This window comes from Passer montanus, unplaced genomic scaffold, assembly GCF_014805655.1.
Source record: "Passer montanus isolate IOZ18808 unplaced genomic scaffold, ASM1480565v1 scaffold244, whole genome shotgun sequence".
Lineage (NCBI taxonomy): Eukaryota > Metazoa > Chordata > Aves > Passeriformes > Passeridae > Passer > Passer montanus.
In genome coordinates, this window is record NW_024367082.1 from 138,418 (window position 1) to 164,737 (window position 26,320).

A 26,320-nucleotide genomic window follows, 5' to 3' on the forward strand; every position below is an offset into this window, starting at 1 on the left:
AGCAGCGGGGGCGCCGCCCTGCCCGGTGACGTCACCACGACGCTGCGCGCTGACGCTCCCCGGTGACGCCGCAGTGACGCGACAGCGGCGGGCGCTGCCGGGCCCGGGCCAGGCCCAGGCCAGGCCCAGGCCGAACCCGGCGAGGGCCGAGCGGAGCCCGGGAGAGGATCCTGGAGCGGGGGGATTGAACGGCTCCGGGAGCGGCTCAGGGCCCGTGCTGCTCACCGCCTATGAAAAGGTGCAGATCTGTGCCTGCAGAAACCGCTGAGCTGCAGTTGTGGTGAATCCTCATTTATTTAATAACCCCGAACCAGCATTGAAATCAGGAGCCGCTGCGCAGTGCGGCTGTGTCTCCTCAGGAGGACGGAGCAGGCACACAGTGTGTGCCCTCCCTGCGCTGCAGCGGCGGCGTGAGGGAGGCACGGAGAGCTGAGCGGAGCTGACGGACCCACAGGCACCATCAGCCCGGCTCCCGGCCCTGCACAGCACTGTCCCCAAGGGTCCCGCCGTGTGCCAAACAGTGTTATTGCCCAAACACCTCCTGGTGCTGTGACCGCTGCTCTGGGGAGCCCATCCCAGTGCTCAGCCACCCTCTGGGGCAGAACCTTTTTCTGATATCCAGCCTAACCCTCCCCGGACAGAACTCCAGCCATTCCCTCGGGTCCTGTCCCTGGTGACCACAGAGATCAGTGTCTGCACCTCGTCCCCTCAGAAGGAAAGTTCAAACTGCGACCAGTCTGGACTAGGAGTTAAAATGTGTCTCCTGTGACTACTGAAGACAGAGGCCCTGCCAGTGCAGGGTGAGCTCTGGCTCTGGATATCCTTGTGCCTGAGCGGGAGTGGGGAGTGGCCCAGCCAAGCAGGTCTGGATTTTCTCTTACTCAGGTCATACTGGATGTTCTGAATCCCCCTATCTGTACGGGGAGCCCTCCAGTGGGGACCTGATCCCAGGGACCTTCCTTCCTTAGGACCCTTCCTGGGTTTTCCCCAGGAGGAAAGGACAGCCATCAGGGCTGAACACTGCTAAAGAACAAAACAGCAAACCCTCACAACAGCTTCCTGCCCTGGTACCCAAACAGTGTAAAAATACAACACTGATTCTTTGCAGATTATTCCCCATCAGCCCCTTTAATTGAAGGCAGTTTTCTTTAAAAAAGCAAACAACTTCCAACCGTGAAACTGTGCAAGACCAGTTGTGTTCTCCCTCCCAGAGTTCCATGCAGATGTTGGTTCTGCTTGTTAGAATAATGTGGGATTTCTCCACATTAAAAAAGTCACTGTGAAGAACTAGAGTCGGATGACTTGTGCAACCAATTCTGTCAGCACAGCAGGGGTGGGGATTGCATTAGGGACCTGTGAGATGAGTGACCAGGCCTGCGGTCACTGCAGAAGAAATCAGCTCAGTGCTCAGTGCCAGTCAGTGCCTGGGACTCCTGAAACTGAGCTGGCACAAAAACAGGCAGATCGTGTTAAACAGCTTCAGAGCAGACAGATAAAGGGCAAAAGCAAAGCTGCACTTAACCCAGATAATCTGATATGTACACATGCAGAGCCTGAGCAGATCAAACCCAGAGTGGCAGCTGGGATGAGTCACCCGTGTGGAGTCAAGGGGAAGATTCACCACCTTCTCCACTATCAAAGAGCCCGTGGATCTGCGCTGCTGGAGAAGCGGCTCTGGAATGAGTTCCTGCTCTCCAGATTACCTTGTCTGTGCTCGTGGTGCCTTTGGGGCAGGTAATGTGTCTGTTCCTCACATCCTGTCAGTGATCACAGCAGGCCACTGGTGGATGGAGCCAGGGCCGCCTGGTAATCACAGAATCATGGAATGTTTTGGGTGGGAAGGGACCTCAAAGCCATCTAATCCCACCCCCTGCCATGACAGGGACACTTTCCACTGTCCCAGGCTGCTCCAAGCCCCATCCAGCCTGGCCTTGGGCACTGCCAGAGATCCTGGGGCAGCCACAGCTGCTCTGGGCACCCTGTGCCAGGCCTGCCCACCCTCCCAGGGGAGAACTTCCTCCCAGTACCCCACCTAAACCTACCAGAAGCCAAGCTCCCATCAGGTCAGATTTCCAGGATTTCAATTTTAAAATCATGGAATCACAGAATCATTACAGTCACAATAGACCTGTAAGAGCGCCAAGACCAAGCACCAGCCCAGCACCACCACCATGTTCACCACTGAGCCATGTGCCTGAGAGCCACCTCCCCACGTGTTCTGAATTCTGTGGCACTTGAGGACACAAACTTGTGCAATCCCCCTTTATCAGTGCTGAGACCCCTCGCAGTGCTCCTGTTCAAGCTGCTGCCAAAACTGAGGGCTGGAGCAGTACCCCAGCATGACCCGTCCGACACACGTGGGCTGTGCTGGTTCCTGGGGAGAACAGTGCAGTTCTCCCTGCTGCTGCCCCCCTGCTCAGGGCATTCTCCCAGCTGCTGCTCTTCTGCTCAGGGTGTTCTCCCACCTGCTCTGGGTGTTCTCCCAGTTGTTCAGGGCATTCTCCCAGCTGCTCTGGGTGTTCTCCCTGCTGCTGCCCCCTGCTCAGGGTGTTCTCCCAGCTGCTGCTCTCCTGCTCAGGGTGTTCTCCCAGCTGCTCTGGGTGTTCTCCCCGTTGTTCAGGGCATTCTCCCAGCTGCTCAGGGTGTTCTCCCTGCTGCTGCCCTCCTGCTCAGGGCATTCTCCCAGCTGCTCAGGGTGTTCTCCTGCTGCTGCCCCCCTGCTCTGGGTGTTCCCTGCTGTGTTCTGCTGGCTCTGAGAGCTGCAGAGAGCGGAAGCAGCTACCACAATCTGAAATTAGGTCTCACCTCATTCCACACGCTTTGTTTTACTCCGTGTGGTTAATCCAGACATCATCAATCTGGGGCACGAGTGTCCCTTGTTTGAAGGACGTTGGCAGAGGGAGCCTGGTGAGACACTGGTGACAAACAGTAATTACCCAGTTTGGATTACTGCACTAATCCAGTGTAACAATGCAAACACTTTGTAATTCATGAAAACCAAACAAACACCCTTACACACGTACATTGCATTTATAGGGAAAGAAGATTCTCTCAAATAACCAATATTATCTTGGAAATAATACAAGAAAATAAACACAACCAATATTCAGAATAGAAAAGCAGCAAAACTTTATTACTAATTCCCAAGTGGAAGGATTCAGGCCTTTTTATTCCATTAGAAATAGCTTTAAAATCAGCAATTCCATGTAATATTCACTCTGGAGTGCAAAAGAAATTGGCTCAGGAGAAGTCAAACCTACTCCAATAAAATGTTGGTGACGTATTTGTGTATACAGCAGTAGTGAAACTGAAAGTAAAAGCATCCTGTTTGATATTGAGATTTGAAAGTTAGTTTTGAAAAGCTGGAACAGAAAAGGTCCACTAATACCATCTACATGACGGGGAAAAGAGAAAATGAGAGGTTTAAAATGTTTTCTATTTAATGGTGAGAAGACTGAAAGGTGATAATTGTATTTACATTACTGAGAAGTACTTTACTCAAATACAGGTTATGAGACTTAATGAAGTAGATTAAACTGGTGTGAGATAAAGGCTGAAACAAGAGTGTAGGGGGTAGCTCTGAACACAAGCTCTGGGAAGGCCAGTGTGTTTTCACTGGGATTTCCCTCATGTAATAACATCTTGGAATAACTCACACAGGTCCTTGCTGGCTGATAGAATCTAAAAGCCAGAGTTCACAAAGATTTTAAGTTCTTTTACAGATAATTCCAAACTCTTACTACAAGTCATCGTTATTAAGGATAAAAGGTTTGTAAAATCACACACTGAAACCTTGTAGAAAAAGTAATGAAACAGTTTAAGCCTTGCTTTCTGAGGGATTTCACCAATTTATGTTTCAGTATCATACAGGGGAAAGCTCCAAACTCATATTGAAACTGGCTTTCCTTACAGGCAGGATTGGTTCAGCTCGTTCTGAATCATACAGATAATTCCAAATTCTTACTACAAGTCATCATTATTTAAGGATAAAAGGTTTGTAAAGTCACACACTAAAACCTTGTAGAAAAACTAATGAAACAGTTTAAACCTGACTTTCTGAGGGATTTCACCAATTTGTATTTCAGTATCATACAGGGAAAAGCTCCAAACTCATATTGAAACTGGCTTTCCTTACATGCAGGATTGGTTCAGCTCGTTCTGAATCACAGCTTCAGACCAGGGGCACTGCTTATCCAATCTAAATTTATATGAGATACCAGAGAGATGGTGTAGCTCCCTTGTATCCAGTGGGGTTCAGCTACAGTTCATCTTTTTGGCCTGGAAGGTCTGAATTGCCCCCATGTGCATAGTGGCAGCATTCCAAGGTCTGTGGAGTGGCTGGTGCTGATACAGCCTCCTCTGCAGCAGTGTTCAGTCTGATAGGTCCTACCTTAAATAGCTGTATCATAGCCATGACACTACCAGCAGTGCCATCATTTTTGGGGCCTCAAAACAGATCCTTTGCGTTTCCTGATGACGGAAGAGGGATTATATCAAAGATGTAAACAAAGACAACACTACATTCCATTAGAGAGCAGAAGTGTTCTGTCCATAGAAGAGAAGCCAAGCTTCCAGTGCCTGAAGGGGCTCCAAGAGATCTGGACTTGAGACAAGGGCCTGGAGTGACAGGACAGAGGAGAATGGCTTCCCACTGCCAGAGGTGAGTTTAGTTGGGATGTAGGGAAGAAATCCCTAAGAGGGTGGTGAGGCCCTGGCACAGGGTGCCAGAGAAGCTGTGGCTGCCCCATCCCTGGCAGTGTTCAAGGCCAAGCTGGACAGGGCTTGGAGCAGCCAGGGACAGTGGAAGGTGTCCATGGCAGGGAGGTGGAACTGGATGAGGTGTAAGGTCCCTTCAGCCCAAACCATTCCATGATCACTGAGTCCAACTGCTCCCCCAGCACTGCCAGGACCAGCACTAGCCCATATCCCCAGGTGCCACATTCACATCACTGTTCAGTCTCCTCAGGGATGGGGACTGGGCAGCTGGACAGCCCTTTCCAGGACGAATCTTCCACATATCCCGCCTAAACCTCTTCTGGTGCAGCTTGAGGCCATGACCTCTCATCCTGTCATTTATTACCTGGGAGCAGAGCCTGACCCCCGCCTGGCTCTACCCTCCTGTTATGGAGTTGTAGAGAGCGAGAAGGTCCCTCCTGAACCCCTTTTCCCAGGCTGAGCCCCCCAGCTCCCTCAGCCCGGTGCTCCAGACTCTTCCGCAGCTCTGCTCCCTCCTTGGACACGCTCCAGCCCCAGTGTCGTTTCCGTGAGGGGCCCGAAGCTGTCCCCGCGCTGCAGACAGCCCAGCCGTGCCCGGCACGGGGTGCTCGGCCCCGTCCCTCCCTCAGGCCGGGACCCTCAGCCCGCGCGGCTCCCGCCCCGCCTGAGTCACCGCCGGCCCGGCCCTCACGGCGGCGGCGGCCGGGCGGGACGAGCTGGGACATGAAAGGTGGAACAGGCGCTGCCACGCCCGGGGCTGCGGGGAATCTCGCTTAACCCTTCCCTGCCCGCGGGGCCCCGGCTGCGGGAGCGGGGCGGTGATGGGGGCAGACAGGAGGGCACGGCTGTCTCCCCAGAGCCCCTTCCACGGCACCCCCGGGGACACGGTCCCGCCGCAGGGGAGAGGGCGCTGCCCCCGGCCCCTCCTGTTCCACGGTGCCACTGCCCAGGAGCTGCTGCTCGTCTGTCCCCGACAGGCCCAGAGCACCAGAAGTGCCCGAGGAGCCCAAATCCCCCTTCCTGGGAGCCGCAGGGCCACGACCGAGCTGGGGGCAGCGCCCAGGGGCCCTGCCCGGGGCTGGGGACCGAGGGCTGGGCCCGGGGCTGGGCTGGGGTCCGTGTCACGGGCCGGGACAGCAGCGGGGCTGCGGCGAGCCCTGCCCCGCTGCCAGTCCCGAGCTGGTCTGACAGGCTCGGGGCAGACGGAAGGGAGAGGCCTCCGGCGGCTCAGGAATGCGCAGCCCTTATCTCTGGCTCCCTGCGCGCCTGGGGAGGGAACAGCTCTCCGGAGTTTGCCTTTCTCTCGCTCTTACTCACCCCCGCTCTGCCCTGGGTGGAGCCTCGCTTGCCTGGCTCCCAGGTGAATCAGGTTGCAGGCACGTCCAAGTGAGCAGACAGTGACCCACCACCTGCCCCAGCTCACCTGGGAAGGTAGAGAAGGGTGGAGACCTCGTGGGTACCTGCATGGCCGCCTGAGCCAGAGTGACCCACGACCTACCCACCACTGCCCGGCTTCCCTGGTAAGGTAGGAGAAGGGCAGGTACCTCCCGGGGTACCTGTGTGGCTGCCTGAGGTGGAGGGCAAGGGCTGGGGAGGGCCTGTCCTGCGCCTCAGCCTCTGCACAGGACTGAGCACCCGGCATCTGGGACAGGGAATTCCATGGGCAGGGGATTGCTGCTTCTACGAGGGAAGGCTCCAGTGGCCCGAGCTCCCAGTCACGCCATGATGGTGGGAAAGGAGAGAGACAGAAGGAGATGAGAGAGGCAAGGGGGCTGAGGGAATGTCCCAGTGCTGGCAGCAGGGACTGGGGATGGGGAAGGAATGGACCCAGAATGTCCCAGTGCAGGCAGCAGGGATTGGAGGTGGTGAGGGAAGGGACCTGGAATGTCCCAGCAGTGTCGGGGATGGCAAGGGAAGGGACCCTTCTGTCCTCAGATCAGAACTGCTTATCAAACACTTCATACAATTTTGTCTATTCCCCTTTGAGAAATCCCTAAGGACCAGATATTCCCAAACTTAGCCTTATTCTTTGGGAAGAGCCTTTGCAGCCTGATGAGCTCCCCATAACAAAGCCCGAGCCGGTCTCCTGTTTGGACCAGGAATGCTGTAGGGATGTATGGTCAGGAGATTGGGACAGAGGGGATGTGCTGTGAGGGCCGAGGTCTGCGGTGGGCAAGGAGCTGGGAAGCAGCTCCCGAGGCCCCTGCATTCCACACGCAGGGATTGGGTGTGCACTGAGTGCTGACACGGCCCACGAGCCCTGGCACAGCCGTGCACGTACAGGCAGGAGCATGGACAGATGCGTGTGGACAGGCGTGCACAGGCACACGGGCTAGCGCTTGCTGAGTTTTCCATAGGTGTGAGCCTGACAGACCTCAGGACTTGTGTGTGAGGACAGGAAGGGGATGGTTCTGTGTTGCTCACTCTAAATTGGCCAGGGTCAATAGGGGTCAATTGTGGATCTTGCCTGGCCTGAGGATTGGGTTCTCCATCTAGACCAGTTAGAAAGGGAAGAGGCAGAACAGAAGTACTAATCACATCCTTCTGCTGCTGAAAACATCTAATTTGTGGAAGCTGCAATAAGCTCAGCTGCAAGACAGGCCAAAATAGGTCAGTAACAGCAAACTACCCCAAACCAGAGCAGTGCCAGTGGCAGCAGTGCTAAGCACCAGTTCCCAGTTCCCTGTGCAGATGTTCTCCGTGGATCAGGAGGCAGGAGAGCACAGTGTGTCCCATCCCCATTAGATGGACACATGGGAGCTGCATTTTAGGGGGAGAAAGTTCTTTTCATTTTGGTCTCACTGCTGTTTACCTGAGGGACTTTATAGTTGCATTTGAGGGGTAAAAAGAGAGTTTGATTTGCTATGACCTGGCAATAGGAGTATTCTGAGAGGGCAAAAAGGTCTTGCTCTTCATATGGTTTAGGGGAAATTGCATGCCAAAGGAAAAAGCTGTTGTTCCCCCATCCCTGGAAGGTTCAAGGCTGGGATGGGGCTGGGAGCAACCTGGTCTATTGGATGGGGTTCCTGCCCATGGCAGGGGGTGAAATAAGATGGGTTTGAAGGTCCTTTCCAACTCTAACCAGTCTCTGATTCTGAGATTCTCTAAGTGTGGAAATGTCTGTATGCTTGTGTCAGAGCTGGGTTGTGGCTCAGGACAGATTCACCCATGTTCTAGACGTAATTTTTCTGGCAACCAAAACTTTCCAGGCAATGGAAATTCACCTCCAAACCCTGCAGGATTGGAATTCTTTGCATTTTACAGTTACATGGGACACGTCTGGACACTATCAGGCCCCAAGTGCTGGATTTTTGTAGTCTTAGTGAGGAAGAGGAGATTGACGAGTGCATTTCTAAAATCAGTGTGTGGGGGAAGTAAGAGTCAAGGACAGCACATGGTTCTCCCCCTTAATTAGACCTTACACTGATTGTCCTTTTTTTTTTAAGTTCTCTGTTTTAGACTTCCTTATACTTGCTACCTTTTGAATAAAAACCCAGGGGAAGGGATTTGCTGCAGGATAGTGAATGTGTGACATGAGCATTGCTATCATAGATGTGGCACTGGGACATGGCTTAGTGGTGGCCTTGGCAGTGCTGTTGGACTCGAGGGTCTCAGGGGGCTTTTCCAATCCAAAGGATTCTGTGATCATTCAGATAATCTGCTAAGAGACACCTTTTGCTTGCAGGATGACATTTCATTTCCAGCTGCTGTAAACATCAGGTTTTGTGCAGGTGACTCTCCACAGCTCAGATTTCCCTGTCCCTCTGTACCCTTGCTGCATGGGACAGTTAAGGCTGACAGGTTCACATGCTGCCACTGTGGGACACATTGACAGGTGTCTCAGTAACCACTTCACAAAGAAAATTACAACATACAATTCTTCCGCCACTTTTCCCTTCCTCTGGCCTGCAGAAAGATCCCCTGGATATTCCAAATGTCTGGCCACTTTCTGATTCTCCAGCAAAGAATGTTCTGTGGGATCCCTTGCCCTAGTAAGCAGAGATGAGTGAGAGTCCAGTGGGTTTTAGAGGTACAGACCAGGCACCAGTTCTACTCTGCCACATGCCTGCAGCACTCAGGGCATTCACTGCTCACCTGAGACACAGAAAGTGTTCTTGGAGCCATTGATCAGGGTCAGCTGCCACAGGTATGAACACAGAAAGTACAGCTGCCGTCTCTGGAAGCTCAGTGAAAATTTGATTAATTGAAGCAATTTCTCATCTGATGGCCAAAACTTCTGCAGTGAAACTCGCAGCAGCAGGCAGAGGTACTGTCTGTTTTTTAAGGATGACGGAGATCCACATAAGACTATCCAGAGTGAAGAATGGGGTGACATTCTCTCAGATGATTAACATAGAGTGATCAGCTGTTCAGATGACCAAAGGAGAAGGTCTGGGAGCATTATATGGCATTGTAACAGGAATAACAAATTCCAACCAGAAATTCTGACAGTAACCCAGGCTTTGAGCATACTGCCTGAAGAGGACATTGAGAAGGAGAACATGGTAAGACTCAGCAGGAAATCCAGAGAGAAGAATGGAAAGACAAAAAACAAGAATTAGGACTTGGCAGAGGCAGTTATAGCTAAAAAACTGCCTAGTCTGGCTTATTTGCCATATTTCCCTGTCTTGTGAGGAACATGCCTTAGCCCTGCTTGGTGAGAAGAGCAGTTCAAGAGAAGGTGTCCAGCATCCATTATCATGCAGCCATGGGATGGTTTGGGTTGGAAGGGACCTTCAAGACCATCTCCTCCACCCCCCCTGCCATGGACACCTTACACTAGCCCAGGGTGCTCCAAACCCCATCCAACGTGGCCTTGGACACTTCCAGGGATCAGGCAGCCACAGCTTCTCTGGGCAGCTTCCTTTTTGCCCCAGCTCTTGTACAGTTCCTGCCACCAGGAAATTCTGGGCTACACTTCAGAATTACAGATCCTGCACCCCTGTAAGACTGGAAGGATCCTTTTCAGGAGAAATCCAACCGTTGGGATGGAAAATGAGAAGCAGCTTCTGGAGAGAACGAGCATGTCCTGCTGTTCATACAGGTTCTTCCTCTGCAGCAAGATCAGAAGGCACTGGCTTGTCCTTCCATCACACAGTGCAGAATTAAAAACCCCACACCTTAAACCATATTCGAGGAGACAGGTCCCTTCCTAGATCATTTACCAAGTACAACATTTTCTTGAGAGCAAGCTAACACTTTCCATGTCTCATTGTCACCATGTCTGCTCCAGTCATTTTCCCTCAGGCATTGCTGTCCTCTCCTAAACCCAACCCTCCCAGAACATCAGCAGTTTGTTTGCATAGAATCTTTCCTATTATTTTGAGGCCAAATATTTTCTTTTAAATGATTGATTTGTAAACTTCATTTATAGAGCCATTTTGGAAACATGATTATTTTTCACAATCCACCCTAAGAGATGTCAGTGATGCCACTGAATGTGGTGTGCAGGCCAGGTGAGGCCCATCACAGGGATCAAGAGTGCCTTGATTCATTTCTTGCCCATAGTTTGGAAGTCCTTTGAGTTGATAGCACAGAGGGGTTTGTGGCTGGCTGTGCAGAGTGTGGCTAAAGAACAGTCTGTCTGTGCTGCCTTTCTCTTCTTGGTGCTGTCTAGGGCAGTGAGAAGATGAGGTGGTTGAGCCCAGGAACTTTTGTCTGTACCTGCACGTAAGGGGTCTGGGGAACAGATTGAGTCTTCTCAGCCCTTTGCAGACTGGGATCCAGCCCTGCTTCCTCACAGGCAGTTCCTTCCTGGGTGCTCCAGGCAGCCTCAGCTCCTGGGAGTGTCCCAAAGCAGCGGAGCAGGTCCAGCCAGGGAAGGGATCACCTGAGCGAGGCAGCCTGGGAACTGGCTGTGCAGGCAGAACACGTAACAACAAGCACTGGAGTCAGCACAGGGAGGCAGATGGAGCCAGCCCCAGGTGCTGAGGCATCAGCAGGGCTGGCACCAGGCACAGCAGATGAGAGACAAAGAGAGCACTGAGCCGGTTCCCTTTTGCTTAGACTGGGCAAACACGGTCCAGCGCCCTTGATTCACACCTGGCACAGAGGCTCTGGAGAAAGACACGTCCTTTTATTTATTTATTTTAATCTGTAGGGCTTTGTGGTGATCACAGCATGTCTGAATCTGTGGTTTCCTCCTGCTCTGTTAGGAAAAAACCAGTAAAAGTCTGTTTAAATGGAACATAATATGGACAGGCACCAAATGCTGCCCACGTCAACAGGTCTGTGCTTTTCCCAGGTTCTGCTCCTATAATGAATGCAGAGGTAAAGGGATAGTTTTTACCTCCAGCTTCATCTGTCAACCACTTTTCCTTACATTAAATATTCCATGTTGTTGAGTGTTTTTCAGTGTGGAGGAATCTGCAGGCTGTGATCACATCTGACTCTTCCCTTTATTAAGGGGGTCTGACAGCTTTTGGGAATCTCGAAACCCAATGCATGTGAGAGGTATTGCAGCCAGTAAAGTCACTCCCATTTGTACCAGTGGGAACAGGGGCAGAGCTCAGGCCAAGCTGAAGGGAAATTTCCCTTGGAAACTCCCTCCTCACCCCTGCCTTGATCATAGCATAGGCATGGCTGAGGCCTGTCTGCTCCTTCCTTTCCACCCATTCCTCTCCTCCTGATGGTTTTTTGGCCATGGAGGGCAGTGACTCCGCTGGGACTCCCTGTGCACTGCTGCAGCAGCTGTGGCAGCAGCCGCAGCAACAGTGCAGTGTCTGGTGCAGCAGCAGCAGCAGTGCAGTGTCTGGTGCAGCAGCAGCAGTGCAGTGTCTGGTGCAGCAGCAGCCGCAGCAGCAGTGCAGTGTCTGGTGCAGCAGCAGCAGTGCAGTGTCTGGTGCAGCAGCAGCCACAGCAGCAGTGCAGTGTCTTTGGCACAGCCCAGGCAGACGGGCGGAGCAGACCTGGATCCTGCTTCTCCTCAGCCCATTCCATCGTCCTTCATCTCCCACTTGTTGGGTTTCCAACAAGCTGCTTCGTGCTTTCCTTTATCCGCTGCCCCCGAGCATGGGAGGAGTTGCTGCAAACAGCCACAGAGCTGCCTTCTGTTCTCTGCAGCTTCCTCCTGCCAAACCCAGCCACCAGCCCAGATCTGTGTGCGGAGCAGAGTGCCAGCAGTACTCGTACCATCTTCTTTTTGTGGGCTTCTTGGGGCTTCCTGTGCAGGGCCAGGAGTTTGGCTTGATGGCCCTTGTGTGTCCCCTCCAGCCCGGGGGATTCTGTGCTTCTTTCCACACCGTTCTGTGTACGTGTCTGTGCTCATGCTTGTCCCAGCCATTGCATTAGGAGAAGGATTTTTTGGGGAGAAACTAAATTCTGCAGGTGTGGTTCTAAAGGTTCAGATCATGAGTGGTGATACTTCTAAATTTATGGACATAATTTCATAGAATGATCACTTAGGATAGCAGAGAAGTGCATGAAATGCCAAATAATGGTAACAGACTTCTAAGTTACTGAAGAAGTAACATTGTGACGTGTAAGTGTGGGCTGGAATCCTGCTGCTCTGGAGCCAGGCTGGGACAGCTGGGAGTGTTCAGGCTGTAGAAGAGAAAGCTCTGGGGACACCTCAGAGCCCCTTCCAGTGCCTAAAGGGGCACCAGGGGAGCTGGAGGGGACTTTGGACAACGGTCTGGAGTGACAGGACAAGAGGAATGGCTTCCCACTGCCAAAGGACAGGGCTTAGATGGGATATTGGGAAGGAATGTTTTGAGTTGGAAGTACCTTAAATCTCATCCAGTCCCTCACCTCTGCCATGGGCAGGGATGACTTCCACTACCCAGGGTGCTCCAAGCCCTGTCCAGCCTGGCCTTGGACACTGCCGGGGATGGCGCAGCCTGTGCCAGGGCCTCACCAACCTCACAGGGAGGAGTGTGTCCCCGGTATCTGACTTATCCTCCTGTCAAAGCTGCCTCCCATCCTCTAGGTAAATTCTGGTATGAAGCACTGACAGTTCCAAGCAGGATCTTGGTAGGATGAATTGTGTGACAGGGTAAGGGGGAATCTCAGAGTTAAAACAGTTGAGGTCTGAGCACTGAGGCTTTAGCAGGCCTGATTTGTTAGTGTCTGGGAGGAGAATTAAGAGAATATTTGGCTCAACATGAGCATGCCTGTTAGAAGATGAATCCTATCCTATATTTCTTGGATATTATTATTTTCCATCACCTGTAAGGGGGTGCAAATAGGCACATTGTACATATGCATTTGGCCACTGATCCTGGAGTAGTCCTGGTTCTGAGACCTGGGGGTTTTGGGACATTCCAGGTGCCTTTGGGCATCTAAAGCTCAGCAGGTGTGACACCTGCCTTGCAGAGACCCACAGCCTCCTCGGCAGCAGCTGGAGGCCAGGCCAGGTAACTTCAGGCATCCCAGGTGACATGGAGAGCCTGTGTGGAGCACCTCAATTGCTGCCCTGGCTATGGTTTCTTTGCACTTTATTTATAATGACTTTCCCAAGGCCTAAGGGCTCGGTGATGGGGAGAAGTAGATTTCCCCCCTTGCTGCCTAATTTATCTTCTGGAGTTTTTCTTTCCTTGAAGCACCACGGGCTTGGCTGCAGGATCAGTAGGGATGGTGCCAGTGTGCTCAGTGGTCTGAAGAATGTCTCGGGTCCTGTATCGGTGTTTTCTGCTCAAAACATCCAGTTTCAAACAATTGCTGGAATTTTTTCCCAGGTCATATTGTCAGGATGTAGCAGGATTCCTTTCCTTTCCTGTCTAATGCTGGGGCAGTTCTCTCCCACTTTTTCTGGGAAGCTTTTGCTGGTAAAATTGTGGCTATTGAAGGCGTGGAGGACATTGGTGATGTGCTTGAGCTTTCTTCTTCCCATCTGGAAGTGCACTGCAGGGTTTTTGGACTAGGGGACTTCAGGGTCTTAGTTTTCCAATATTGTCGTGGGAATGGAAGGAGGGATGTTCAGGGTTCCCTCTGGCTGAGCACATCACAGAGCTGCTCACAGCTGCAGGTGCTGGGTTGACATCAGCTCCTCTCTTCCTGTACCCACTGCCAGTTCAGTGCCTGAGCTGTAACTGCACACAGAATATCTTGTTACCCATTATAAAAAAATACTTTGTTACCCGTTATAAAGACCCCCAAGCAAATTGCCACACCTTATTATTTTTAGCATTCTCATTTCTCCCTCAAATCCTCATTACTCATGTCAGAAGATTTTTGTAAACTGGGACCAGCAATTAAAATAAAATGAAATTCCTAATTAAATAAAATAAGCATGTAAGTGAAATTCTCTATTAATCAGTACTTACAGGCTGAAAATCTACATTTGCAGTATTTTCAGTTTATAGCTCAATTTCTTTGACAGTTTTGATGGTTCAGAATTCCAGAAATACAACATTTGTCTTTTTCTGGGTTGAAAGAAGCTGCAGGAAATAGATTTGCAGGTGAAGTTCAAACAAGGTTCCAACCCCTGCTTGGAGTCACAGAATCACAATGTAAGCTGACTTGGAAGGGGCCACACATGGAGCCCAGCTGCTGGCCCTGCACAGGATCATCCCCAGGAGTCCCACCCTGTTCCCAGGAGTGTCCAAATGCTTTTTGAACTCTGCCAGGGAACCTGTTCCAGTGCCCCACCACCCTCTGGGAGAAAAGCCTTTTTTTAATTTCCAACCTCACCCTCCCCTGATCCAGCTGCAGCTCCTCCCTTGGGTCCTGTTACTGGTCACCCCAGAGCGGGGATCGCTGCCTGCTCCTCCTCTTCCTCTCATGAGGAGGTTGTAGAGTGCACTGAGGTCTCCCCTCAGTCTCCTGCAGGTTGTTTTAGGTGCCCCTGATCAAAGAGAATCCAGCCATCAGGGAAGAAGAGAGCTATAACTCTAATAACTGATGTGTGTCAAGGCTCCATAACTCTAATAACTGATGTGTGTCCAGGCTCCTGTCCCTCTGAGGGGAAACCTGACCTTGTGCTCCCTGAGCTCTGGTTAAAACAAACCAAGGCTTAAAGCATGGAATGCCCTACAAAATACATGGAATACATAGTTCTGGAGTAAAAAAATGGCAGGGCGATGTGGCACAGTAAGTAACCCATCTCCTCTTTCCTGAGGCTTGTGAACTGCTCCTCCACCAAATCCAGCCTTGCACTGGGATAATGGACACACTTGGAATGGAGCAAGGCTGGTTAAGAGAGAAGTGAAAAGATGGGAGTTTGAAAGCCAGTTCTGTCTTAGAAACCTCCCTCTGGCACACAAATATCAGTCAGAAGTGGTATGTGATTGCTTACATCTGATTTGGAAAGGAATTGCTTTCCAGACAGTGGATGGCTTGAGCTGGAGAACTGGCCTGGCAGTCAGCAGCTTCATGACACCAAATCTGACCCAGGGCCTCAGAGCTCTGCCAGCTGCAAACAGGTCATCCCAGGGTCTGGAACAGAGCAAAACAAAATTATAAAAATCCATTAACTAAGTGCAGAATCCATCTGAAGTCAGCAAGATGGGCTGTAGCAGGAGAAATTATATTCCTTGTCCTGAACTCAACTCACACCCACCAAAGTGAGAAAAGGTCATAAATATCCTTTGGGGTTCCAGGTACTTTCTTTCCTTCTGCTTTACCTGACAGGGAAGAATTTTGGAAGATAAATGAAATATCCAGAATTTTGTGTGTGTGTATGTATATATATGTATGTATAGCTATTTATTTATTTACATACTTATATGTATACACCAGCATTTTTCATGCAAACTGAGGATCCATCAACATGGTGTTGTTCTCGTTGCAACCCAGGGAATTAAAGGAGGCCAACAATTTATGTCATCATGGAAGCACAAGATGGTTTGGGCTGGAAGGTACTCATCTTCTGCACCCTGTGCAAGGACACCTTCCACCAGACCAGGTGGCTCCAAGCCATGGAACACATGAGGAGCTGGGCAGACACCTGTGGGGGCACAAACACAACTTCTGGCTTTTATTTCACAGTTATGAGCCATGGGTCTTTTCCAGGCCCCTTCCAAACATCCCCTACAGGCTCCCCTGACCATCCCTGATCATCCAGGCCAGCAGCCCACCCCCACTGCTGCGTTCAGTGATAGCAGAACTCCCCCAGCTCCGTGTCCGTGTTCTCCCAGTGTCTCAGGGAAACCCATTTATAACTGTAGTAAAATAATTATATTAATCAATATAAAATTGCTTTGCCACTTCACCAGCATGATCTTTCCTCTGCTGTTTTGATTGCCCAGAAGTACCAGAGGGTTTTTCTGATACTTCTTCCTTTTAATGCTGCACTTGGTTCTCTGTCTGTCATGCTCCCATCTCTGAGCACTGTTAGCCGTTTGCTGTGGGACCTCTGACCCCTTCCTGGGTCATACATGAATGAGTTGGATATATTGTTCTTCTGTCTGAGATTGATGGAATGTGGGAGCAAGTCCTTAAAATGACACTGCTGAAATAGTTAAGAGCAGGAACATTGGTGACTTGAGCATCCTGAAATCACAGAATCCCAGGATGGTCTGAGCCCATTTTGTTCCACACCCCTGTGATGGGCAGGGGCACATTCCACCAGAGATACATACTGGAGTGCTCTGTACTTTCTTCTCTTACACAGAGAAAATAAGAATTAGAGTGGGAAGATAAATGCAGACAATTCACACCGTATAGGCAGCTGCGTGTGAGAACTATAGAGAGGATTTTCTGTTGCAGTACATCACATATGGAGCTGTTGGATTTTCTTATTCTTACATTAAGACTATAATTTTTCCTGTTGTATCATGCAGCTTTACAAGGAGTTCCAGTTTGGAGCAGGAGTAAGACAGCGCTGCTGTGTGCTGGGCAGATGGTCGGATAAGAATTTAAAACTGGTTTATCCTTACAGCTCCTAATGAGTGATAGTCTGTGTGTGAGGTCTTTATCTTCTCCCAGTCCATGGCAATCCCTCCCATTTTGGGAGCAGATGTGTTGGATGGCAACGACTCAGCGACCCTCACCTCACCTCGACCTCACCTTGCCTCGACCAATCCTCTTTTGGGGATCAGAAGGAAGTCTCTGCTGGCACCTCAGTGGTGGGGTGCAGGAAAAGAACATTCCAGCACTGACATTAGTTCAGAGTGTAAAGCCAAAGCGCTTTGAGCATTTTGTGGGTCAGTCATATATTACTGTTGTGGCACAACAAACTTTTCTTTCAAAAATGAGTTAAAATCAGATTTGTCTATAGTCTCAAATATTATTCCCTATAGACAATTACCAAATATTGCATGTGAGCCCCTTTCAGCTCTGTTTTTTGTTAAGATGAGGAGATGGAAGAAGTGATCACATCCCTTGTTTTTTATTTCTTCATTCATCTCATGGAGACTCCTCTGCCTTCTGACTGTGTTACACCAGCAGGACACCCCTGCACCCACGCGCCACCTGCTTCTGTTCATGTGCTGAGGTGGTGATAACCAAATCTGTAAGGGTCCAGGGGGTGCCCTTGTGTTCAGGCAGGTGCTTTTGGTTTAGGGCCACATTACACATAGTAAATAACTTCTGTAGCATTTGGAAATTAATTTTAATGGGGTGTAGATAATAACCACCTACAGCTTTGCTCTTGAGTTTTAAACAAACAATAAATTGAAGCTTAGCAACCAGCAGCCTAAAAGAGAAAGTTGATTGTTCTGTTGGATGCATTGGCCTTGCTTATCCCAGGGCTGCCTGGCTGATTTGTTCCACATTTTGGCCCAAAACAGTTAGCTGTGTGAAGGTAATGGTTAAGTGACTCACACCTTTGCCTAATTTTAGGTTCCCATGCCTTTGGATTGAACTTTCTCCAGCATTGCTCCATGTTCTTTTAATCTCTGCCTTTGCTCCCTGAGGAGGATGTGTTGGATGTGTTGCTGTCATGACACTGTTGGATCTCACGCATGTTTTTTGTTTTCCTCCAGCTCTCCCTCCCCTGATGGCTCGTCGATCCCAAAGCTCCTCCCAGGGGGACAACCCCCTGGACCCCAACTACCTTCCCCCCCACTACAAGGAGTACTACCGCCTGGCCCTGGATGTGCTCACGGAGGAGGGCAAGGAGAGTTACCAGCGCTTCCTGGCCGAGGAGGCAGCCCCTGATTTCCTCTGTGGCTCCGAGGTGGATCACATAATCCAGAACCTCCAGAAGCCCCAGTATGCCAACCAGGAGGGCAGCACGGACACGGCAGGGGACAATGACATGGACGGATCCTCCGGGACTTACTGGCCCATGAACTCAGATCTGGCCGTTCCTGAGCTTGACCTGGGCTGGCCGATGGTCTTTGGCTTCAGGGGAACAGAGGTGACAACGCTGGTGCAGCCACCCCCACCAGACAACCCCAGCATTAAGGAGGAGGCTCGCAGGATGATTCGAGCAGCTCAGCAGGTGAGACAGGGAGAGCCCAGCTAGAGCAGAGGTAAAACCACACATGTGCCAGAGCAGCATCAGGACAGACAATCATAGTGCAGTGGTTTGGGTCAGAGGAACCTTAAAGCTCCTCCAGTTCCACCCCTGCCATGGGGATGGACACCTTCCACTAGCCCAGGTTGCTCCAAGCCCCATCCAGTCTGGTCTTGAACACTTTCAGGAATAGGGCAGCCAGAGCTGCTCAGGGCATGCTGCACCAGGGCCTTATCCTCCTCACAGGGAATAATTTCTTCCCAATATCTCATCTAACTCTGCCCTCTGGCAGTGTAAAGCCACTCCCCTTGTTTTGTCACCCCAGGCCGTTGTCCAAAGTTCCTCCTGAGCTCTCAGAGCCACTTTAGGCACTGGAAGGGGCTGTAAGGTTTTCCTGGAGCCTTCTCTCCTCCAGGCTAAGCAACATCAGGTCCTCTGCTAATTCCCTTAACTTTGCTTCCAGAATCTGACAGAGGAGCAGGATGATTCAAATCCACCATTGACTGCACCAAAGCTTGTCTCTGCTCTGCTGTCCTAGGCCTTGCTAAAATACACCAAGAGTTCACAGAATCCCAAAACGTTAGAGATTGGAAGGGGCCTCTAGAGCTGGTCCTGTCCACCCCCCTGCTCAGAGGAGGTCAGTTAGAGAGGGTCACTCAGGATGTGTCCTTGAGCATCTCAAAGGGTGGAGACTAAACCTTTCTGGACAGCCTGCTCCCACGTTGATGGTCTCCTTACAGTCACAGAGGCTTTTCTGTAACTGAACTGTAATTTCTTGTGTTTCAGTTTGTCCTTGTCCTCTCCCTGGGCACCACTGAGAAGAGTTTTACTCCTTCCTTACACCCTTTCCATCAAGTATTTCAACTCAGGGAGCTGGGAAGGACAGGAAGACCTGTGAAGCTGCTTCCCATAAAATCAGCACACGGATGCAGCTGAGTAATGGCTGCCTGAATGCTGGCCAGGAAGTTACCTAAAAATGGCACGGGGATGTTGGAGTGGGGGATCAGCTCCATGCACTATCCAGTGTGATTACATGGCCAAAAAGTTCATGGAATTATTAATTGATGAGTCGGGAAACACGCAGGGAGGTTTCCCCTCACCTGCATACACAGAACATGCACCTTTCTGGTTAGAAATTCTCCTTCCACTTCAAGGCCCACAGTGCTTAATGGGGCCTTTAATTGGGATGTTTGCTGTTTCAAAAGGAAGCTGAGATGGGGACAGTGCAGCTTTGGGGTGTGAGAAGCTGGGATACACGGTTGGTCAGGCATGAGGCAGCACAGTGGCTCATGTGTCCTCATCCCTTCCCCAGGTGGTGGCCATCGTGATGGACGTTTTCACAGATGTGGATCTGCTGTTTGAGGTGCTGGAAGCTGCTTCTCGCCGAGTGCCTGTCTACATCCTGCTGGATGAAATGAACTCCCAGCTCTTCCTCGACACAGCTGCCAAGTGCAGAGTCAACCTGAACTATGTGGAGGTGAGCAAAGACCTGCCCTACCTGATTGGTGTCCTGAGGGGGTGTGTCCTGCCTCACAGAGGGCCAGTATGGCAGGAAGCACCTGAGAAGGTGAGAACCTGGTGAAAGATGAGTGTGAAGTGAGGAGAGCTGGCACAACATGGGGTGAGGCTGCAGATGTGCTGAGAAAGGGGTTTGTACACCAGTGTGTGCAGGCAGAACCACTGGAGCTGGATTATCCCACTGGGGGTGGATGGAGGTTAAAAGGAGGCAGGGAAGGAGGGGCAGGGGAGGGAATGAGGGTCCCATCTGAGTCAGTACCTTTCTGGTTTGCAGTTCCTGAGGGTGAGGACAGTGTCTGGCCCAACCTACTACTGCCGCACGGGGATGTCCTTCAAGGGGCACCTGAAGGAGAAGTTCCTGCTGGTGGACTGCATGGTGGTGCTGAGTGGCAACTACAGGTGAGGAGCCCTGTCCAGCTCAGAGAGACTCAGATGCTTTGTGCATGGGGTTGGCTGCAGAGGAGCTCAGCTCCCATCTGATCCATTCCAGAGAGAATTTGCCGTAGCATAAGGAGTGTAAGATTTGCATCTTAGCCTGGACCAAATGAATTTTGAGCTCCTCTCACAGAATCATCAAATCACAGCATGGTTTGTGTGAGAAGGGACTTTAAAGCTCATCTTGTTCCACCCCCACAGCCCCACATGGGACACCTTCCACTATGCCAGGCTGCTCTGAGCCCCATCCAGCCTGGCCTTGGACACTTCCAGGGATGGGCAGCCACAGCTGCTCTGGGCAACAGAGAGGTGGGTGGTTTTAGTTAGGATTGAAATCAGCCATTAACACATTACCATCCTTTTGGGAATAACAATCTTAACTAGCTAAGGCATTCATTTCTGGCAGAATAAATGTTTTTATTGAGTTGCAGTAGAATAATTTCTCCTTCATATATTAAAAGGGTGATGGGATAAACACCTGTCATGCTCTAAGAATGTAATAATAGAATCACAGAATGGTTTGGGTTGGACAGACCCTAAAGCTCTTGTGGTTTCTCCCTGTGCTGTTGGCAGGGAAACCTTCTAGGCCAGGTTGATCCAAGCCCACCATGAGTTGCTTCTCATGGTGAAAGTTAAGCAAATAAAGGGTATTTTAAAACACAGTATATGAAGAAAAAATTGTAAGAATCTGATTAAAGTGCATATTCCATGACAGTAAGATTTCACTTTGTTTTTTTCCCCTGATGTTTGAAAGTAATTATTCACATTTGATGCTGTACCAAACACTAAGTGTTCTGATTGGATCATTTCTTGTTTATGAGAGCATCAAGTAAATTGTTCAGGACTACTTCTGCCACAGTCCCATGGCTTTGGGCTTTCCAATATTGTATTATTTCTGAAGTAGGAAGATGGGAAGCGTTCAAGATGAGGCTCAACAAGGCTTGGAGCAGCCTGAGCTAGTGGAAGGTGTCTCTGTGCATGGTAGGGGGGTGAAACAAGGTGTGATGGTCCCTTCCAACCCAAACCAGTCTGGGATTCTGAGAGACAGGCTGGTGAATTGGTAAAGCAGCATTCTGGCACTTCCACATGGATATCAGTGACATGGATAAAAGTTTTGCTCACTGAAGGACACTGAGTAGCAATTTTTTTGGGAAAAATACTCCATTTTGCAGTGGAGGTAGATACACCAACTGAAGAAGGCCTTGAGCCCAGACAACCCAAAACCAAGCTTCCTTCACATTAAGAATTTAAAAATCTGGGGAAAAAAAAATATAGTAATTCTAAGGTTTTGGTTAAGCCCAGCAGGCAGCCAAGCCTCACAAAGGTGTCCCTCATGATTCCCAGCAGGATGTGGTAGAGAACTGTAAAGGTGAGAACACTCCTGGGCTGTGATACAGTTTTAACAGCTGCAGCAAACCTGCACACACAGGCAGGGCAAAGTAAGGGATCCCTTCCCTGCTTCCCATCACTCAGCAAACAAGGAAAATAAACCAGAGCTTGACTTGGGAAGATGAACACCATAACACTGAACATCCTCCTCCCCCATTTCCAGCCCAGGTCCTTCTGTTCAGTCCCCTCAAACTGTGTGGGTGGAAGGGCTGTGCCATCCCAGGAGTAAGATCTTGGGTCTGTCTTTTTGGAGGTTCCTGTCGGCACATCTCCCAGCCTTTGGGGTTCCCCTGACTGGTGTCACCTGCCAGGTGCTGAGGAGACACACTGACTGTTGTCCAGGTTGTTACTGACAGTGCTAAAGACAGAAACATCTGCTTCACACAAGGATTATCATCAGCTCACTCTGGGTGACATGACTGACTGGCTTTTTAGAACAGAAATCATTTATTGCCTTGTAAAATTCTCTGCAATGATGTGATCCCAAATCAAGCTGTTAGGTTTGGGAACAGTCATGTGTAACACGTAGCTGCAAGGGAATTGTCTGCCATTATTTTGTCCTATTTCTGCCCAACCAGAAAATTTAGAATTTGCTTCAGGTGAGCAGATGTTTTAATGAAAACAAGTACAGCTGAGTTACTCCATCACTTCTGTTCTCTCTCCAGTTTCATGTGGTCCTTCGAGAAGATTCACAGGAGCATTGCACACATCTTCCAGGGTGAGCTGGTGGCCAGCTTTGATGAAGAATTCCGCATTTTGTTTGCACAGTCGGAACCTCTGGTTCCTCCAGCCAACGTCTTGGCAAAGGCAGAGAACACGTTTGCCATGGCTCCCTTTGGCAATAACATGCCTTTCTTCCCCAAAAAAGGCCCCCTGATGTTCCAGAGGGATGAGAGTCTCTTCCCCTCCTTCATGGACAGGGTGGATCCGGACAGGTACTTCCTGTCCAATTTCCGGCGGGACGACATGCTGCGGCACACTGTGGAGGGGTCGGCCATGCGGATGTACAAAAAGGTGGAAATGGAGAATTCCCAGATGGATCCGGTCAGGGGCTTCCTCCGTTCCAAGCAGCTGGAGCTGGACGCTTTTAAGAGACACAGTTTTGCAGAAGGAACGTTTGAAAACTTTGCTTCTGCCAAGCAGTACACCCGGCAGATGTTCATGAACAACATGGACGAGTTCAAAATCCAATCCAGTCATTTCCAGAAGGACCAGTTCTACCAGTACCAGTTTGAACATCCCCATCTTCCTGGCAGACCTCAGGGATTCTTTGAGAGGATTCGAGGGGGGAGGCCGGGATTCAATGAACTGGAAGACTATGGAGAGGGACCCCGATACCCTGAACTGGAGCCCAGTTTCCCACAGGAGGGTTTCCCCCTACGGCTGGACTACGTGCCCTCAAATTCTTCCAGGGAGGTGAGACACGGCTCCGACCAGCTGAACCCCGCGGGCAACGGCCCCATGGGAATGATGTTACGGAGGCAGAACATAGGACAGAAATTCATTTGCCAGACTTCTCCCACGCAGAAGCAGAGCCTGGAGCAGCGCCTGTTCCTACAGGACAAGGATGAAGAGCAGGATGACGACAAGAACATGCAGGAAAACAGGACAGGGTTACGGAACTGGAGGATTTCTTCGTACCTCAGCGCATACCAGTCTGAACCAGATGAAGGGCTCCCGATGCCGATGGAGTCCGAGGCGTATAACGATGCTCTTGGGGATCCCCTCACAAAGCACCCCACTGACCTCGTCCCAGCCTTCAAACCCCCCACGCCCTTCAGTAGCAAGCCACTGGGAATTGACAGTGCCAAGGAATCTACAGATTCTGACAGAGCAGGTGAAGAAACCTCGATAATGAAACCAGATGCCTTCAGGTCCAGGATAAATCCTTTGATCCAGAGAAGCTCCAGGCTCAGGTCCTCTCTGATTTTCAGTGCTGCCAAATTAGATCAGCCCAACACCACAATAGAAAAGGTGCAGATGATCCAAAAAGAGCAAATGTCCAGTGAGTTAACAAAGGACAATGAAACCATCAAGACGGCTGCCTCCTCCAAAGTGGCTGAGCTGCTGGAGAAGTACAAAGCTGTGGGCAAGGACATGGAACGGGGCACGGTCACCCACACCAAAGCTGTTTCGGGTTATCTGCAGGAGGAATCTCAGAATACGGAGAAGAAATGTACCAAATCTGTGCAGTATAAGATTTTGGAGAGCAGGGTGCTGGACGCCAAAGACTCCTGCAGTACTTACAAAATGCATGGAGACTTGGACAGAGCATTTGGAATGGCCTCATCCACCCCCCAGCTTGGGGACGCGTTGAGTAAAGATCCTCTGGCACATCTTGGCACTAAGGTGGACAAGCTGTCATCCCGGTTTTACCCCATCGAGAGCAAACCTCCTCTTCCAGAGAAGGAGAGCCTGATATTTGTAGGAGACACTCAGAAATTAGCTCTTCCAGAGAAGAAGGACAGAGTGACCTTCAGAGAAGACTCTCCAAAATTAGTCAATACAGAAATGAAGAAACCACAGGTGAGGACAAGTACTACGTCCTCAGTTCTAGAAAGCCTGTCTAGAAGTCAAGGGTCTGACAGCTCTCTCAACAAATCTGAGGAAGACTGTTCAAAACAAGAGCAAAATCCCATGGAGTTTTTAAGAAAAGGGTCACTACGGCTGAAACAGCTTTTGAACCCAAAAGGTGAAAAGAAATTGGAGGAGGAGCCTGCTTCTGAGAGTGGGAAATGTGACAAACAGGCAGTGGTGCTGAAACGATCATCCATAGGGGACAGCCAGGAAGCAATGGAGGAAGAAAAACCCCACAAATTCACAGCACCACTGCCCCCCAAGAGCAGCCAGACAACACAAGGGAGGTTCCCATCCTCCACAGCCAACATCCTGTACAGCAGCAACCTGCGTGACGACACCAAGGTGATCCTGGAGCAGATCTCTGCCAACAGCCAGAAGAACAGAGCAGAGCTGGCCAAGCAGCTGCCGTCCACCAGCAACCCTGACCTCTCCAGGTCGACCACAAGCTTGGAAAGAAAAGGGGAAAAGGAGAAAAGCTGCAATATCCACAGGTCTGAGAGCTTTGGGAGCCAGAAACGGAACCTGCAGCGGCAGCCGTCAGAGGACAGAGACACCCTCCTGAAGAAGATGGAGAACATGCGGAAGGAGAAGCGAGTCTACAGCAGGTTTGAGGTGTTCTGCAAGAAGGACGAGCACACGAGTCCCAGTGAAGAGGAATATGACACAGATGCCAAAGACAAGAAAATGGGAAAATTCATGCCCAAAATCCTGGGGACCTTCAAGACAAAAAAATGATCCTAGAAATCCTATTTAATTCCATTTAATCACTGACTGTCACAGAAAAAGGAGGAAGAAACTTGTCTATCATGGCTACAAACCCCCATGGCAATGCTCTTTTTGATTAGTGAGCAGAAATGTATCCAGCATGAGCCTCCCACGGCACAGTTTGCTCAATAAAGTCAGGTGGTATCAAACAACCTTATCACAGTATGTTCCAAATAAAACAATTAAAATGCCAACGTGCTTAAAAAACAAGTCTCTGTTACTGTACAAAACTAAATTATAGTCTCTGTTAAACCCAAGGAATATTTTCAGCAGACAAAACCATTCAAATTTCAGAAAAAAAAAAGAAAACCAGAAAATTCAATACTTGAATTTGGGCCAGAAAAGATAAATACATATGGATGCACACAGAGGTATTAACTGGAAAAAGTAATTAAAGCTCAAGTGTTTTCTCAGGAACAGTTACACTTTTTCTGTATCTCACAATGAATCAGACACAGGAGGCACATTTTTGAAGGTTTACATACAAAAAAAAAGTAGTTGTAATCAATTTTTTTGCCTAATCTGTGGCTCTGATCTTCTCCAGCTTTTGTGTTTACCAGTTCCTGAGCCTGCGGGGTCTGGTTTGTTCCCTTGTGTAAAAAGGAATTACCTGCTTTAGGGGCTGAGCTCAAAGAAGCTGCTGAGGTGCTATTGATGGAGAAGGGCTTGGTTTTAGGAGGCCTTTTCAGGTGAGTCTGAGTTTCAATAAGCATCTAAAGTCCTGCCTTGGCCAAGCAGTGACTTCCTTGAGAGTTAACTGCAGATCATGAGGTGACAGGTCTGGAGCAGCTGAGAGAGCTGGGGGGAATAACAATCATTCATCACAGGTAGAGTAAAACCTCAGGGACAGAGACAAGAGCTTCAAGTTAATGAGGAAAATGTATCCAAAATCCTGACTGAAACAGGAATATTAAGTTTCCTGTAGCCCCACAGTAGACTGGCAACACCTTTACAATGTCTCAGCAATAGTATCTCATGAAACTTTGCTTTCTGAAAACAAAACAAATAAAAATGACCAATTATTCACTGAAGAAGACAGCCCTACCAATAGGCAGTTTCCCTCTCAACACAGCAAATGTTGCTTGAAAGACAAAGATTTTCTGCAGTGCAGTATAAAGGATTTATTATTACAATATTATTACAACATTACACACTAGAGAAGCTGTTAAATATTGTAGAAGAACCACCTGTATTTAAAATGTTTTTCTACTTGATTTTAACAAAACCAGACCATAATGAATTCAGTTCATCTAGCCTAGAACAGTCATAGAAATGAGTGAAGGGCTGTAAGGCTATCTGTGAAGAGTTAGGTCCTCATGGTCTTCAGAGAACAGTTACCTGTTCTGCTCAAAAAAATATCACCATTTAGGCAGACTGCTGAAGAATCCTGGAATGGGTTGGAAAGGACCTTTTAAAGGTCACCCAGTCCTAACCCCTGCCTACCATGGCAGGGCCACCTTCCACTGTCCCAGGCTGCTCCAAGCCTGTCCAACCTGGCCTTGGACACTTCCAGGAATGGGGCAGCCACAGCTGCTCTGGGCACCCTGTGCCAGGGCCTCACCACCCTCAGGGAAGGAT

At 49.9% G+C, this 26,320-nt stretch overlaps 1 protein-coding gene across 7 annotated transcripts; it reads left to right on the forward strand.

Moving 5' to 3' along the window:
• Positions 1-90: 90 nt before the first annotated feature.
• Positions 91-26,314, forward strand: FAM83H (family with sequence similarity 83 member H). 7 transcript variants are annotated; one of them, XM_039711241.1, is made up of 6 exons: positions 91-238; positions 1,551-1,734; positions 17,580-18,040; positions 19,368-19,532; positions 19,848-19,972; positions 22,063-26,314. In XM_039711241.1, exons 2-6 carry the CDS (start codon positions 1,680-1,682, stop codon positions 24,710-24,712), a joined length of 3,456 nt encoding a protein of 1,151 aa, XP_039567175.1. In that variant the 5' UTR covers positions 91-238; positions 1,551-1,679; the 3' UTR covers positions 24,713-26,314. The 7 variants fall into 7 exon arrangements, with proteins under 7 accessions (XP_039567175.1, XP_039567174.1, XP_039567176.1 ...); XM_039711240.1 differs by having other exon boundaries at positions 95-863; XM_039711242.1 differs by lacking the exon at positions 1,551-1,734 and having other exon boundaries at positions 95-863.
• Positions 26,315-26,320: the final 6 nt, after the last annotated feature.